Source organism: Chrysochloris asiatica, unplaced genomic scaffold, assembly GCF_000296735.1.
Source record: "Chrysochloris asiatica unplaced genomic scaffold, ChrAsi1.0 scaffold00369, whole genome shotgun sequence".
In the NCBI taxonomy this organism is placed as follows: Eukaryota; Metazoa; Chordata; class Mammalia; order Afrosoricida; family Chrysochloridae; genus Chrysochloris; species Chrysochloris asiatica.
This window is the reverse complement of record NW_006408887.1, coordinates 84,365-102,176: the sequence shown is the minus strand read 5'-3', so window position 1 is coordinate 102,176 and position 17,812 is coordinate 84,365. Positions and strand designations below refer to the sequence as shown.

The following is a 17,812-nucleotide window of genomic DNA, read 5'->3' as shown; positions in this document are numbered from 1 at the left end:
CAGCTGTTGACACGCCCATGGATGAATTTTCCATTGCTCCCGTCTAGTTCCTGGCACTTTCCCCACTTCCACAGGAGGCTCAGCTGCATGTTGTGTTTCTGAGCCTGGCATGTCCTCTTCTGGTGGTGGGGTTTGTGATCCCTTTTTCCCTTGTTTCATAGACTGCAAGGGTCCCGGTGCTTGCAGGGCTGTGGAGCCTATACCCTGTCCTACAGTCTGGTCCAGTACTACCCTGACTAGTTGGGAGTTACAGCCCAAGGCCAACATGGGAGGAGGGTGTGGGGATGCATGGCAAGGCTGTGGGAGCCATAACCCCCATCAATGCCTATGAAGGCAAAGCTGAGTATCACGTGCGGGGGTCCTTACCCACTCTGGAGACACTGGATCCTGAAGCCTCATCCCATCTCCCATCCCATATTCACTCCACCCCCCAGTCACCACCCATGTCCCAGGCCCCCCCACCCTTCTGCCTCCTCCACGCGGCAACGGAGTAGGGATGCACCTGGGATCTACGAACCTGGCCCCTCTGTCGTCCTGGCCTCAGCTTGGCAGCTGCTCTGTAACAACCTGCTCTCTTACCTGGCCTCATGGTACCACCTATGGCCCTCTGCCCTCCCCTTCCTCTATGTAGCCTCCAGAACCCCAGGCTGCCAAAGCCTCCTTTCTCTCTCATTGTCCTCTCCCAACTGGTACAGCCTGCTGAGACTGAGGGGCTCCAAGACTTTTGATCTTGAGGTGGTTCAGTAGCCCTGCAGACTTGTGTTGTGAGACTAGTTGGTTACCTGTGTAGTCAATAAGTAGAAGTACTCATGGCTGAAATGATCTGATGGTGAATTTCCTGTAAAATACTCTTGAAAATATACACACTCTAGGAAAGAAAAAGCAGGGGTTGAAACATGGTTGGTAACTGGAGTGGGGTTCATAGTCTGCATCTGTGAGTGTTTGGATGTCCTACAGGAGCATGTTTAGAGATGAATCTGTGTGTGAGGTGATCACCAAAAGGAGCTCAGTTCAAAAAGCAAGATGTGCAAATGTGCTGGTGTGAGCATGTTTGCCCATGAGGTGAGGTGTCGGGGTCAGATGGATGAGTATGTGATAAAGTACGTGGGAGCAGGTGTGTACAGATGCCCCCAGGGCACTCCAGGAATGCAGTGGGGTGGGAGGACTGGGAAGAGGATGGAAGGGGTGCTTAGGGGTAGACCGCCCCCTCAAGTTGTGCTCGGTGCTTTCAATACCTCAGGGAGCTAATAGTCCCAGTGCTCTGAGGGTAGATCCTTCTGCCCAGCACCCTGCTCCCAGCAATTTGCCCCCTCCCTTTCCAGTGGCCCATCTTCACAGGATCCCCAGGGGTTTGCCACACTCGCCAGAGCAACCATGAAACAGCTCCTTTGTCCCATCACACTCCAGCTTGTCCCCCAAAGCCCTCTCCAGCCATCTCCAGGAAACTCCCCTGGTATGTTTGGGGGCCCTCCCAGGGTCTGGCCACCCTTAAGAATAAGGAAGGCATAAGGCCCTCATGGCAGTCCTCAGCCTGGCCAAGTGCTGAGTCCCAACTTTGTGGGGCGTGGTGGCCGTGAGCTGACCAGCAGCCATCTGTGAGGCAACCCCAGCTGTGTACTTCATTTCATAGGGCAGCACCAGGTCAAATGTATTGGACAACCGATGGCTTAGTTCCTCCTTTGGCCAGGACAGTATGCCACACAAATGGGAAGCGAGTGAGTCCTAGATGGCTGGGACTGATTGTCCTAAGATCCCTGAGCCACTAGGGCTGGTGGGGAATGTTACAGGCAGAGGGGACATTCCTAGGGCAGATGTGAACCAGGCCTATCATTGAAGGATCAGTGAGGTGGTCATCATGGCTGGCCAGGGGTTGCGGGGGGCGGGGGGGCAAGCAGGGGGTGGGGAGCAATCACATAGAGCTTGGAGGCTGGTCTGTTTTCTTAAGCTCAGGTAGATGGTAAATGAACAGGTGATAGAGATGATGACAGATGGGTGGTGGATACCTAAGATGAGAGAGCTGATGTAGATGATAGATGATAGGCTGGCTGCCTTCCAGTCTCACCCCATCAGTCCCCTACCCCCACTAGGTAGCCACCATCTTACTTTTATAACCATTAGCAGCTTGTGTCTCTGTGTAACTTAAGTTACACCTTATATGTATCCTTAGACACCTCACCCCAGGAAAACATTTCATCTGCTTTTTAAATCTCGTTTCATCTACAGCCCCCTACCCCACCCCATCTTTCTTCTTCCTAATATTTATCTATTGAGAACCTGGTCTGCTTGACTCATACAGAGGACCAAAGCCAGCTTGGGTTCCCATGCCCCTCTGGCTGTATGGGAATAGTGAGGGTGAAGGTGGAGGCAGGTCAATGGAAGGCGCTGGCTGAGTAAGAAGATCCAGGGTATATTTGTTTAAAAGGTGATAGGACATTGTTTGCTGTTGGGATGGATGGGACCTTGCACCGACATCTTCCTTCTTTCACACTCTAGCCCACACCCCAGGAAAAAGCACTCAGCATCAGAAACTGTGTAAACAGCCATACTGCAGGCTGGAAGCTCTCAGATCCCTGAGCCCTCCTGGCTCTGACCAGGTACATGCCTCCCAGTGCCTTTCTCTTCCTTTCTCTCCCTCACCCCTCATTTTCCTGTCACTGTCCTTTCCCTTTGTCATCTCCCTAAAGTCCTTGTCTCCTCCTTCATGCTCCTTCATTCCCACCTGCCTGTAACGAAAGTATCATTCCTATCTCCTCATCGCATCTCTGCTAAAAGTCAGGGGGTTGGATGTGTGCCCATTTTCCTTCTCCTTCTCCCAGCAGTTATTTTGAGGAAACACTAAGCCAGGCTGCTGTGGGGACCTAGGCCTGAAGGAGCTGCCCCACCAGGACCAGCACTGTCATTGCTCGTCCTGTGAGTGCAAGGGCCTGTGTTGTACCATCTCCACCAGGACTGCTGTGTGACCATCCTGCCAAAGTTCCTAAGGTCTGGCTGCCAGTCCTCTGTGTGCATGTCTGTTGCCCAACTTTGCTGACAAGACCCAGAGGGCCTGCATGTGTCCCTGCCCCAGTCAGGTAACAGAACAGCATTCACCCCCTCTACATGAGAAGGTGCTAGAGGCAGTGGCAGCAGGCTGAACCTGGGCCTTGAAGAGGTTCATCCTGCTGGTGGGAAGTCTGTGTAGCCAGCCAGTCAAGGTGGGGAGGGCTGCCTGGTGGCTGTGGGCTTGCTGAGGGACCCTAAGAAGCCTCCTCTCTCGAGCTTATCTGTACTCATAAAGGGGCACAGCACTGGCCTGCAAAGGCTGTAACCCCAATGGAAATGGGAAGTGGTGAGCAGTTCTCAGCAACGTCAGCACCTGTGTTCCATTCCCCAAACTCGGGACCCTGAGCCCTGCAGAGTCGACATGTTTGTTTCCTGTCACAGGAGGGAAACCCTGAGTTGTGCAAGATGCAACTACGTCTCCAGGCCTGGAGCTCATGGCTCATCCCCTCCAGCCTGTGTCCCGGCCCCTCCTTCTAGGCATCCAAGCTTTGGGGAGTCAGCCCTTGGGTGCTCCTCACCTCTCAGTAGCCCTGACAGCACCTGCCCAGCTCTGGAGATGGGATGGGATCCTAGCTGCTGCTGCTGCCAGGGGCAGGAAGGGGTGGGAACAGTGTGTCCTTACTGGAGTGCCACAGAGGGCTTCTTAGAGGAGGCGGCGTTTCCCCCAGACCTGAAGGGTAAGCAGGTGGAGTGGATCAGGTGTGGCACTGTAGGGTAAGCGCTGGATTGCAAACCCACCAACCGCTCCTCAGAAACTCTGTACAGAGTCGCTGAGTCGGAGCTGACTCGACAGCACTTAACAATTCCAAGCAGAGGAAATGGCATGTTGAGGGTGTGGAGGCACAAAGGGCAAACGATGCATACATGGAGACAGGTAGTAGGTACTTTGAGCAGCAGCCTCAGGCTTCATCCAAGAGCATGAGGGGCTATGGCAGGCTCTGGAAGGAGGTGTGATTCTGGCACCTTTGACACACTTAGGGATTGAAGCAGGCAGGAGCTGATGAGAATAGAGTAGAGGCCTAAACACAGATACACCTTCCTCCTGCTCCCAGCCCAGAAGAAAGGCCTTGGGGGAGCATTGGCCAACTGGAAGGTGGGCAGGTCAGAGGTCAGGCTGGTGATCAGCCGAGGCTTTGTTGGGGAGTGGCGATGTGGCTAGCCTCCACTCAGGCATAGTCAAGGATGGCCACGGGTGGAAGGGGGCTAGGAAGGGTCTGGTGACAGACAGCCTGAGGTTGAGGGACTGGCACCCCAGGCCTCCAGGGACAAAACCTACAGGTTGCAGTCACCACTCAGCCCCCTTGCAGAGGGGGCAGCCTCCCAAGCAGGACCTTAGGCCATCTCGGGCTGGCCCTGGGAAGGTGCACGCCACCTACCCCTCCTACCTCCGCAGTCATTTCTTTTCTCCCAGTTTCTTCACACATTTTCTAGCAGAGACCTTTAGCGGATGTGGAAATAGAACACCCAGAACCCTTGCCTTGCTCTCCAGGGCTGACCCCACCCTGCTGGTACCCCCATGTCATCCCTTCACTCAAGCGTTTTGGTCAGGGCATGAACAGACACCACACCAGGGGTCAGGAGGAAGGCCTTAAGCTGAAATAAGGAGTATGACGGGCTCTGGACTAGTCTCCCAAGGGCGCTGGCCTGGACAGCCCCTGCACTGAGCACCACTGCTCAGCTTTCCCCTCCTGGAAGCCAGACTACGTGGGGCTGAGGCCCTGCCCCTCCTACTGTAGGCGGCCCGTCTCTCACAGGCAGTGAGATGGGCAGCACCCTATTGATGCCAGAGCTCAGCTGCCACAACTTCTCCCTCCCCTGGTGCACAGGCCCCAGGAGGGCACAGGGTCAGTGTCTTCCTCCCCAGGACCCAGAGTCAGAGAGAGTGGGGCTCATTGGGCTGGGCTGGGCTCGGCTGAGTGCAGGTGTGCCGGGAAGTCCTGAAAACACTTTTGGGGGAGCAACACTTTGACCCAGTGGTGCTCCACAGGCTGTGTTTGAGGGCCCTGCAGCATGGAACTGGGGTGAGATGGTGAAGGGGTTCGCTCCCTAGCCATGCCAGCAAAAGGTGTAAGGGCTCCTTGGCCCCTCACCCATAATTCTCCATGGGCACCACCACCCTGTGCCCCAGTCCCAGGGCTACATCAGCTACCATGTCATCACTCCCAGTATGAGGGCCTGCTGGCATCCTATGAGGCAGAGGCCATGCCCCCCGGGGAAATGCTCAGGGAGATTCTGCAGATTAACAAGTATTCTAGTTTACCCCAAACTAGGTTCAGAGGGTAGAGCTGATGGCAGGGGGCAGAGGGCTGCCATGTGGTCTGCAGCTCTGAACTGTCAGGTGAGGGCACTCTGCAGGCAGGGCTGACATTGCCCTGTGTCTGGGGGCTTGTTGAGGAGCTGCCTAGCACCACCACTCACCCTGCCTGACCCACCGCTCTTTCCTTTGTACCTCTGTCCTCATGTCCACAGGAGCATCTGAGACTGATAGGTGGCACAGGCCGGGCAAGTCATTCCTATTCAAAGGAGAGAAGCCCTGTGTCTTCAAAAAGGGCTGAGGGGATACAGGAACTGAGGACAACAAAAGGTGGAAGTGGCCAAGCCCCAGGGCAGGGCATGAGGTGCCTGTGTGGAAGACATTTATCATCTCTACATGTTCTAGAAGGTCCTTTGGGCTGTTCTGTCTCAAGGTTCAGATTGCTCTATCTTTTGGTTGAACTCAATCAAAACAGCCTAATTTTGTAATCTCTGCCAGTCACCAGGGGATATGATTGTGACTTGTAAGGTTGTACTGGGAGTCCCATGATGCCTAGGGCAAAGGGCCATCCAGAGCAGTGGCCAGGCCATGATGTTCATGTTCTGCCCCAAGACCCTGGGGCCTGTAAGTCATGTCAATCAAAACTGCAGCATTCTGGTACCAGACCCATGTGTTCTGCCATTGCTCAAGGGTAGGGCGCTGGGCTTCTGAGGGCCCCAGATCTTGATGGGGGCCTCCTTTCCAGAGGAGGGGGTGGGAAAGGAGGGGAGCCAACAACTCTGAGGCCCCCATTGTGGTGATGACAATGACGATGAGGCTGATGAAGTAACCAGGGAAGGGATCTGGTATAGGAGCTGGTAGACAGGTGAGGGGTCTCCTTAGGACATGTGAAGTGAAGGGCTGAAGGAGGGTCAAGGGTGGAGGAGAAATGAGACAATGGACAAATGCGGCTTGAGCTCAGATCTGCCTCAGTCCAGTTTCTGGCTGTAGGACCCCACTTTCTTCCCCATGGACCCAGGCACACCTCCTGGGATGCACAAGCCTGTTAGAACTCATGGCACATGCTTCACCCCCCATGGCAGGCAAGGTCCTCCTGGGTTCACAGAAGGCAGTGGAAGGGAAGAGTGAGTGGATGGTCTCAGAGGTGGGTGTCCAAGCCTGTGAACTTATCAGGCCTGATACTGGACAGGTTGGGGGAGGAATGTCAGGGTGTCAGAGACGGCAGAGGATGCACAGGGCAGATGAAGGCCCAGCAGGGGGCAGCAAGGCATTGGCTGAGGAAAAGCTGGGGCCCTAGCATGGAGCAGTGTGAGCAGGGACAGTAACTGAAGAGGGCATATGAGATCGATGTCCTAGCCTGTGAGGAAAAAGGTGGGCAAGAGCCTGGCCCCATGTGGAGGGTGGGAGAGCCAGGTCAGCAGGCAGTTGGAGTCAGAGCTGCAGATGCCCCCCTCCTGGAGGGGAGAAGACGACATATGAGCAAGATGAGTCTCTGCCATTTAATAGTATCCAGTTCCCTCAGAAGATAGGGCCAAAGTGAGTGTCACAGAAATGACCAATAATGAAAGCCTTCAGAAAAAGCAACACTCTGGTCCCCTCAGCGAGCGGTTGGGCTGCTGACTGGTTGAAGGTGGTCTCAGCAAGCTGGATGACGGCAGCAGGCCAGACGGCTGGCTGGTGGGCACTTCTGGGTTGAGCAGCTAGAGGGGTCTGGTGTCCAGGGCTCTATCAGGGACCACCCAGGTTGCTGGCCAGGAAGGTCAGCAGGTAGCGGCTGACATGCCTCTCGATGATGACAGGGGAGAAGCCGAGGACGCGCCGAGCCTTTGGCAGGACCTTGGGATCTGGAAGACATGGGGAGAGGAAAGGAGACAATGAGGGGGATCACAGCTCTCCCTTCCCCTGAGCCTGTGAAAGACTTGAGGTGTCTGAGTGCTTCCTGTCCAGCCCCAGTGGTATGGCCTGGGGTTCTAGTTAAAACAAGTTTCAAGCAAAGAACCTGGATTTTCTAACTCTCAAACCTGCAAGGGACAGGGAGGGCCACGCCTGCCAGCAGCCAGGGTGCATGCCCATGGTCCTTGTATTCTCAGTGGAGTGGGGAGCGGGCCCAGCCTGGCCAAGAGGAGAGGGATCTCCCGCTGGGACCTGGGAGGCCATACTGGCAGCTTGTCCATCTGGTTAGGGTTTCACAGTTAGCAGATCTGAATCCTCAGGATCCCCAACACAGAACCAGGGTGTGGGTAGCCCTGGGTTTCAGTGCCCACTCACCCACCAGTCCTTAGGCAATGGGCACAGCTCTGGGGCACCTGGAGGGACCTACCTGGAGGGCAGCAGTACATGAGCAGAGCCAGTCCCGCAGCCACGCTGAGGCAAGCCAGAAAACCCAGAGGTCCTGGAGAGAAATGGGTGAGAATGAGTAGGCTGCTGAGGCTATCGGGGGACTGTGCTGGCACGTGCTCTCTGTGCAAGGCCGGCCAGCCATCTATGGGCCAGAAGACAGCAGGGAAATGCCAGGGTGGGAATGCCAGGCCTGAGGAGATGCCTGGAGGGCCTGTCAGCGAGCACTTTAGAAGGAGTCTGTCCATCAACAGAAAGCCAGAAACTGAGCCTGGAGGAGGAGCCAGTGCTGGGGTAGGGTGCTGGGAGACAGGAGAAGTGAGGGAGAGAAGAAGACAGAGAGGTGGTGGGAGGGAGGTGTTACCCCTGTCACTCAGCTCCCATTTCTCCACTCCCGAGTCTAGCTCTGTGCCATCTGAGTTTTCTGGAAACAAAATCACAGAGCAGGTTAGTTGTAGGGTAGGCCTGGGAGAATGGTGAGTCCCACACCCTCAGCTCTCGCCTACAGGGAACATCCAAAGGTCTGGGACAGGCATGTGGAGCTGGGACAAGGCCACACAGCGTCGAGTTATGTTTCTCCCTGGGTATGTGGGCATCTGGGTGGCACCTGTCTGCCTGGACCCATACCCTGCCCACATGTGAGGAGCCATTCTGATGTAGGAGACTTGGCCCTTTCACCTTTGTCTAAATCTGTGACTGGGAAGGCCATTGTACCCTGTGGCCAAAAGGCATCGCATACCAAAAGTCTCCCTAGCGTTAACATTATTACTGCCTGGGCAGCCTGTATTTGGTGTGTGGGGCAGCCTTTGGGCAAAGGCACTTCCTTTCTAAACCCTGTGTAGGTGACTAAGGGGTGTCCTACTGGTGAGCAACATGCTAGAGTGACTCGAGGGTCGACTGAGAATCAGGAGAGGAATTTCACTTTAAGCAAGGGTGTGACTGGTCACATTGTGTTTTTAACTTGAGCGCTGGGGAAAGAACTGGACCCCCAGCCTGGAACTCAGCCCAGCCACCCAGTCCTAGAGGCCACACATTGTCCGACAACGTGGGCATCCACTGCTCTCCTAGGTCTGCCCTATGTCTGCATGGCCCAGCCTTCAGCGCCCCAAGGAAAGCTGGGGTCCTGGTGTATGACCACGGCAAGCATTAGCACCCCACCAGGATTGGGAGCTAGCCACCTGGGTAAGGCCCCTGCTAAAAGACAGACTGCAAGACAGACAGACAGTACATGTGCCCTCTGACCCAGCCTTTCCTATCTGAGAATTTGCTGAAGAGGGTGGTGACACTCAGGGTATAAGAGTGGCGTGTGCAGACCACACACCCGACACTATCCTCAGTGGTGAGGCTAGTAATCAGGCTGGCATTCAGGGTAAGGGATCACTGAGGCAGTAACTCCCCCCAGCACCTGCCCACCAGTTATGGTGTTGATGGTCAGGCCCCAGAGCCTGCCATTGGGTGGAGAGGAGGATCTCCACCTTGGCAAGTGGGACGGAGGGGAGTTGCAGAAACCTGGGGGGACCAAGAGTGGGGTCTGCATGATGGGGGCAGGGTGGAGCTGACATCATGACTAGGTTGGTGACACCAACTCTAGGGAAGCCACGGTCTGCAGAAAAACTCACAGATGCCAGAGATGTCACTAGAGGCAGTGTAAAAGCAGCCCAGTGCTCGCCTTCAGGAGGCAGCTACAGAGAGAGTGGGCATCCCTCAAGTGCACTGCAGCCGTGTAAAAGAGCAAGGCCGCTCTCGTGAACTGCTTAGATGGTGTACAGCTCTAATGAGTTCAAAAAGGAAAAAGCACAACTGTGCATACCATATACAACACCTTTGTGGAGAGAAAGACATGTGTGTACATGCAGTCTTCTCTCTGGCCAACTGCAGTGGTCTCTGGGGAGGGGCTGCAGGGCAGGAAGGCTCAGGCCCTGACTTGCCCAGAACATAGTACTCCTCTCTGCTGACAGCAGCCAGGGCTGGAACAGGCAGCCCATGGAGGGCATTGGGGGTACCATGCTGGGTGTGGGGACTTACGAAGAGCATGCCGACTGGGCAGGCAGCTGTGCAGGGGCTGGGCATGGATGTACAGGGCACGGTAGAACTCTTGGCAGTCCCGCTCGCCACTCCTCTGCAGGTGGCTCAAGAGGTTGCAGAGCCTCACACGCAGAGCTGCTCTGGGGTTCCGAAACTGTAAGAAGAACAAGGGTGAGGGCGATGGAGGCCGGGGAGGGTGGGCTGATGACCAGTCATGCCTTTCCCCAGACACAAACCTGCTCAAGGGGTAGGGACATACCACCTCCACAGCTGCCCCCAGCTCTCACTTACTCTGCACCCGCAGTGCCTGATCCAGAGGACGTGGTTTTTGAGTCATTGCTACTCCCATCCCAAATACTGTGGGGCTGGAAATCACTGTCCACTCTGTGGACAGGAACCTGAAGCTTGGGGAAGTTTTAAAGAAAATGTTGGCCAGGAACATTACCTCAAATGGTTTGCTGTATGGACTTGGCAGTTGCCCCCAGCTCTCTGAGGGGATAGAGAAAGTTAGATGGTAGGGTTGTGACAGGAAATACTGAGGGGAAGGGGATGGCATAAACACATCTCACTGATACTGTGATCTACAAAAGCCCACAACAACAGTGGTCTATGGTAGATACATTGACAGACACACAGACTGAATGGGTATGGGACGGAGAATGGGAGTATATTCAGAAATATATAAGGGTTTGATAGAAGATATGTGTCCAAACACATCTATGAATGTGGTGGAGCACTGTTGTTATTGTTGTTAAGTACTGTGGAGTTCTGACTCATAGTGGCTCTGCACAGGGTTTCCAAGGCTGCAAATCTTTACAGGAGCAGAAAGCCTCATCTTTTCCCGCGGAACATACAGGGGGCAAAATTATGAAAACTTCTTAGATATCATCAAACACCTTGAAGAAATGAGTTGCTGGACCTGGGGGTTCAGGACTATATTCTCAGGGGATACCATGGGCAATTGGTATAACACAGACCCCAAAGAAAATGTTCTACATCCTACTTTGGTGAGCAGTGACTAGGATCTTAAAAGCTCGTGAATAGCCATCTAAGGTACAACTAATGGTCTCCCCAAGTGTGGAAAAAATAAGAGTGTTGAAAATTGAAGATGCTTGGAATCAACTAGTCCAATGGACAAATGGAACATGTGAACATCAGTCACCAAGACTCTGACACCAAAAGAACTAGATAGTGGTGTCCAGTTAAGTTACCACTACCAGCTGCTCTGAAAGAGATCACATTAGAAGGTCCCATATAAAGTGAGAGAAAATGAAACAAAACCCAGTATTATTAAAACAAAACAATACTGGGCTTACTGGTCATAAACAGACGGGAGGAACCTGAGACTATGGTCCCCAGTGACACTTCAGGTAGCTGAATTTTCAGTCAAGCAGTAGATAGGTATAACAGGGGACAACAACACTAGTAAGGTATGCTGACCATGGAATGGTCAACAATTCAAGGTCAAAAGGGCAACATTTACCTAAGGAGAAAGCTGAAAAGAGTTGGTAAGGGGGTGGAATGGAAACAAGAACCAAAGGGAGGAAGTGGGATAACTGTTGTTACATGGAGGGGATTACAATCATTGAAATGAAACAAAGTGTATGATTTGTTGAAGGTAAAACTGATGATCTACTCTCTAAACCTTCACTCAATTCACAATAAAGTTACAAAAAAAAAAAGCTCATGAGCAGTCATCTAAGATGGTCTCTCCCTGTTCAGAGGAAAGAAGAGTGATGGAAATTGAAGACATATGGGATGAATTAGTCCAATAAACTAACGGAATGTGTGAACATCCGTCTCCACACCCTGAGACCAGAACCAGATGGTGCCCCGCTACCCTACCAACTGCCCTGAAAGGGATCACAATATAAGGTCCTGGATAGAGTAGGAGAAAATCTGTAACAAAATTCAAAATGATAAAAAAGAGGAGGTTTACTTCAGGAACCCAAGACCATGAGCCTTATTCTGGAACTGAACTCACCCTTGTGGCTCTATTTTTAGCCAAGCAGTAGGCAGGAACATAGGGGGCCAACAACACTAGTGGGCAATGCTCACTTTAGATTGCTCAACCACTCAAGATCAAAAGAGCACATATGCCTCAAGACAAAGTTCATGAGGGTTGGGAAGGAGGGTAGTTGGAAACAAGAATCACAGGGAGGAAGTGGCATAACTGATGTTACATGGAGGGGGTTGTAATGATTGGAATGAAATGTGTAAGATTTATTGAAAGTAAAACTGATGATCTACTCTGTAAATTGTTGCTCAATTAATTCACAATAAGCAGTTAAAATAAATAAATGTTGTTGCTGGTGCTGTTAGGTGCCGTCGAGTCGATTCTGACTCATAACCACCTTATGCACAACAGAACAAAATTGCCCGGTCCTGTGCTATACTCACCACTGTTACTAAGCTTGGCCCCAATGCTACTGCCACTGTGCCAGTCCATCTCACTGGAGGGCTTTTTCACTGACCTTCCACTTTACATAACATAGTATCACTGGCCCCTCCTGATAATATATCCGAAGTATAAGAGATGAAGACTTCTTTCTGTATAAGAGATTCTGGCTTCCAAGGAGCATTCTGGTGGTATTTCTTCCAACATAGATTCATTTGTTCTTTTAGTTGTCTATGGTACTTTTAATATTCTTCTCTAACACCATAATTCAAAGGCATCAATTCTCCTACAGTCTTAAATACATTTCACTATTTTGCAGTCTGTGGTTCTGATTTACATGTTTGAAAAATAAAGGAAGGGTTGAGAAGAAAAGAACAGATTCTCTGCTTGTTAGTGGAACACCAGCTCTTTCCCCTGACCCTGTGCTGAAGTGTGCTGCTCTGCCACCTAGTGAAAGAACCCAGTCCTGCATGGCTGCATGTAAGCCTGCAGGGACCACAATATGCCTGGAGAGGCGACCTAGGATAAGCACTGGACCTCAACGTCAGTTTGAACTGCAAGGTTGGTAGTTCAAACACATCTGTTGCTCCTTGGAAAAACTATACAGGGTCGCTATGAGTTGGCACCCACTTTGCGTTGTGCGGCACTTAACAACAATAACTAGAAAAGGGAGATGTGTGATGGGAGTCCCTGTGAGCCATGGGGTATCTGAGAAAAGGAATGTGTTCCGGTAGGGGTAATGTGCAGGGGCAGTTTCACTTTTCAGATTTTTTTGCATTGAATATGTATTAGATTTTCTATTATAATAGCATCACTACTCGTCTGTCAGTTTGTCATATTGTGGTAGCTTGTGTGGTGCTGTGATGCTGGAAACTAGGCAACCAGTATTATAAATACCAGCAGAGTCACCCATGGTGGACAGGTTTCAGCTGAGCTTCCAGAGTAAAACAAACTAGGAAGGAAGAGAGGTGGAGTACTTCTGAATGCTTAGCCACTGTAAACCTTATGAACAGCAGTGGAACATTGTCAGATATAGTGCTGGAAGATGAACCCCTGAGGTTGGAAGACCCTCAAATATGACTGAGAAAGAGCTGCCTCCTTAAAGTAGAACTGACCATAATAACATGGATGGAACAATGCCTTCAGGGCCTTCATTTGCTGATAGGGCACAACTCAAAATGAGGAGAAACAGTTGTAAACATCCATTAATAATCAGAACATGGGATATACGTAGTATGAAATCAGGGAAAATTGGAAGCTGTCAAAAATGAAATTAAATGCTAAAAGACTAGTATCCTAGGAATTAGTGAACTAAAATGGACTAGTATTAGCCATTTTGAGTCTCACAATTACAAGGCTATGCCGAGAAAGACAAATTGAAGAGGAAAGGCATCACATTCATCATCAAAAACAGCATTTCAAGATCTATCTTTAAGTACAATGCTGTCTGTGATAGGATAACATCCATACACCTATAAGAAAAACCAGTCAATACAACTATTATTCAAATTTATGCAACAACTAAAGCCAGTGATGATGAAAACTGAAGAATTCTACCAACTTCGTCAGTCTGAAAGATAATTACCAGTGACTGGAATGCAAAGGTTGGACACAAAGAGAACGGATCAGTATTTGGATATTATGGTCTTCATAATAAAATGATGCTGGAGAGGGCATGACAGAATTTTGCAACATCAATGATGTACTCATTGCAAATACCTTTTTTCTACAACATAATCAATGACTATACCTCATCTAAATTTTCACCACTGGACCAGTAAACAATATTCTTATCAATGAAGAAAAGACTGAAGCTGTCAAGGACTTCATTCTTCTTGGATCAACTATCAGCACTCACGGAAGCAGCAGTCAAGAAATCAAACAACGTACTGCATTAGGCAAATCTGCTGCACAAGACCTTTTGAAAGTGTTGAAGAGCGAAGATGGTCAGCTTGAGGACTAAGGTGCTCCTGACACAAGCCATGGTATTTTCAATAACCTCATATGCATGCAAAAGCTTGACAGTGAATAAGGAAGATAGTAGAAGAATTGATGCTTTTGAGTTATGATGTTAGAGGAGAATATTGAAAGTGCCATGAGCTGCCAAAAGAACCAACAGATCTGTGTTGGAAGAAGTGCAACCAGAGTGCTCCTTGGAGGTCAGGATGGCCAAACTTGGTTTCTCATACTTCGGATATATTGTCAGGAGGAACCAGTCGCTGGAGAGGGATATCATGTTTTGTAAGGTGGAGGGTCAGAGAAAAAGAGGAAGACCCCCAGTGAGATGGGTTCAAACGTGGCAACAATTGTGAGGTTGGCCCAGGACCAGGCAGTGTTTCATTCTGTTGTGCATAGGGTCACTAAGTCGGTACCTAGTCAATGGCACCTAACAACAACAATACCTCATCTGGACCTCACTAGATGGAATACCCAGGAACCGAATCAACTACACCTGTGGAAAGAGAAGTTGGAGAAGCTCAATATCATCAGTCAAAACAAGGCCAGGGGCAGACTGTACCAGACCATCAACTGCTCATATGCTAGTTGAGACTGAAGTGAAGAAAATCAAAACAAGTCCCCAAAAGCCAAACTATGACCCTGAGTAGATCCCACCTGAATCTAGAGACCCTCTCAAGAAAAGACTTGAGCGTTCTTCTTCTGCGTTGCCTATGGAGGAGGCGGCTATCTTGACCGGCATCATGGCTGCCCTCAAACTCCTGGTGAAGCCCAAGATTGTCAAAAAGTGGACCAAGTTCATCCAGCACCAATCGGATCATTATGTCAAAATTAAGCATAACTGGCACAAGTCCAGAGGCATTGACAACAGGGTATGGAGAAGATTTACGGGCCAGACCTTAATGCCCAACATTGGTTATGGGAGCAACAAGAAGACAAAAGACATGCTTCCCAGAGGCTTTGCAAGTTCCTGGTCCACATATCAAAGAGCTGGAGGTGCTGCTGATGTGCAACAAATCTTACTGTGCAGAGATTGCTCACAATGTTTCCTCCAAGAACCACAAAGCCATTGTGGAAAGAACAGCCCAGCTGGCCATCAGTCACCAATCCCAATGCCAGGCTGCGCAGCGAAGAAAATGAATAGACGGCCTGTTTTTGAGTTTTATTTGTGCTAAAAAAAACCATAAAAGCGCTGCCAAAAACAAAACAAGAAAACAGATTTGATGCATTAGACAATAATTCTAGACATCAGGAATATCATACATGAAAAGAACAAAAGGTCATTAATAAGAAAAAACAAAGATGGCAGAAGATGCTGAAACTTGCTCTTGAACCAGAGAAGTTAAAGCAACTGCAAGAAATGGTGACGTAAAAGAGTTGAACAGAATATTTCAAAGGGCAGTTCAAAAAGACAAAGTCAAGTATTATAACGATGTGCACAGACCTGGAGTTACAAAACCACCATCATTCCCATGGCATGTGGGGAAACCGTGGTCCAGAGCCTCAAGAACTGTCACATGTAACTTGCTATGTCCTGCAACTCTCAAGGGAACTCAGCAAGGGCTATCAACTCCATTTACATATGAAGGACTATGGATGCAACTGACTTGGGGGGTGGGTTGCAAGGTCATGTTCGTAGCCCCATGAAGCACCACTGTCCAACCCTTACCTTTTCAGCCTCCTTGTTGGTAAGAATCTGTGGGTAGTAGCGGTTCAGCTGCAGAATGATCTTGTCCACTTGCTGTTCACTCAGGCGCCCATGGTCTGTCAGGAAAGGCATGTCCTGGACCAGACGATCACAGTAGGTCTGATCTGAAACCCAGAGGTAGTAAGCATGGAGTGTGAACAGACATCATGATCAGGGGCAGAGTAGTGCAGTCCCCTAGTTACAAAGATGCTAAGCCTGCTGGCCACAGTGAAGCCCCGATACCCACTGGCCACCTGCTCCCCACTGGAGCATGGTTGAACAGATCTGACATCCCAGCTTGTGGGGCTGCCTGCACAGCCAGGTACACACACGCTTGCATCTCCCAAGCTCTCACCAAAGCTGGAGAGGGAGTGGGTGCAAGAAACCAGCCAGCTCTGCTGCAGAGCAGAGTGGAGCCAGGCTGCCCTTGGCCCTCAATACTGTATGGGAGGGTTGACCATAAGAAATCAACTCTAAGGAGCCAAGTGCCTGTTCTCTGAGGAGTTCCTGGAACGCCATTTGGAATTAGCCAAGGTGGGAGTGGGGGGGCAGGGGGAGGAGGGGAAGGTTGTGTCATGGTGGCCTAACACCAGCTCCACAGCTCCTAGCTGCAGTCTTCCAGGATGGCACAGATACAGTGAACTCAAGACTTGAAGGTTTGAGCTGGCATTGAAACAAGGCACTTCATGTATGCAAAGCCAAAGTAGCACATCTGCCTAAGGGCCCTGGGGGGATGCTTCCTTTATTCCTTACAGAACTACCATGAAAGAATCATCACCACATTGTCTTTCCCATAAAGTACATTTCTGTGTATGTGTGTGCTTGTTAACAGTGTTTACTTTTATTCCCATTAAACTCGTGCATTCCTCCCTGTGTTCTCTCCTACCTGCATTCTTCAGCCAATCTCCCTCTTGTCATATAATGCTTTCCCTATCACCCAAGATATGTGTATATACTCTAACCAGGGAATTATTATCCCTTCCCACCTACTCCTGATACCCATCAGGGAATGTTTATTTTAGCATTAAAACCCTGAGTTTTTACAGGACTGGTCTCATACAAAATGTACTTTGTGATTCATTTCATCGAGCATAGTGTTTTACAGTTTCATCCCTGTTATGAGGCGTTTTGCAGATTCATTATTATTCTTCAATGTTGTGTAGTATTTCATTGTGTGTCAAAGTTCATTAATCCTTTCTTCTGTTGATTGGCATTTAGGCTCTCGCCATCTTTTTGCTATTGTTATTAGTGCTCTTATTTCTTGAGGATATAAACCAAATAGAAGGATTACTGGGAAATTTCTGTTTCCAACTTTTTGAGAAAGTGCCATACCATTTTCCACAGTGGTTGTACCATTTTACAGTCCCAAAACACTGGACTATGAACCACAAGGTCTGCGGTTCAAGTCCACCAGCAACTCAGCAATTGAAAGATGAGGATTTCTGCTCCCGAGAAGATAGTTCTGGTGTGGCACTGTAGGATAAGCACTGGATCACAAGGTCCGTTTGAACTACAAGGTCAGTGGTTCAAACTCACCCACAGCTCCTCGGAAACACTACACAGGGTCGCTATGAGTCAGAACTGACTCCATGGCACTTAACAACAACTGAAAAAAGTCAAAAATGATTTGCACTCTATAATAAAGTTTCTATGATGGTTACCAGGGGTGGGAGGAAAGGGAGAATTATTTACTGGGTAGAGTGTAGACATGTGCTAACTTGGGTGACAGTTAAAAGAAAAGGAAGGAAAATAGAAGAGGAAAAGGGATTGCTTTCTTTTTTTTTTTTTTTTTGGTTGTTTTTTTTCTTCCTGTCCTGGATGGGAAATAGTGTATATTTATTTTCTCATAAAAAAAGAGCTAAAAAACTACAGAGAAGACACAAATTACTAATCTCAGAAATCAAAGAGGGGTCACCACTACTGATTCCAAGGACAGTAAAGGAATATCATGAACAACATGCCACAGATTTGATAACTGTGATGAAATGGACCAATCCCTTGAAAAATACAATCTATTCAAGCTCACATAAAGATACAAATAATCTGACTAGGTTAAAGAGGTGTAATCAGTGTCTTAGTTGTCTAGTGCTGCTATAACAAAAATACATACAAA

At 49.8% G+C, this 17,812-nt stretch overlaps 1 protein-coding gene across 1 annotated transcript; it reads right to left on the bottom strand.

Moving 5' to 3' along the window:
* Window positions 1-7,024: 7,024 nt before the first annotated feature.
* LOC102812131 (chromosome unknown open reading frame, human C9orf89) lies at window positions 7,025-15,828 on the bottom strand (the record flags this gene model as incomplete). Its single annotated transcript, XM_006876246.1, has 5 exons — window positions 7,025-7,140; window positions 7,617-7,688; window positions 7,998-8,057; window positions 9,659-9,812; window positions 15,682-15,828. Coding segments are annotated over 5 exons (549 nt in total), but the record flags the coding sequence as incomplete, so codon positions are not given.
* Window positions 15,829-17,812: the final 1,984 nt, after the last annotated feature.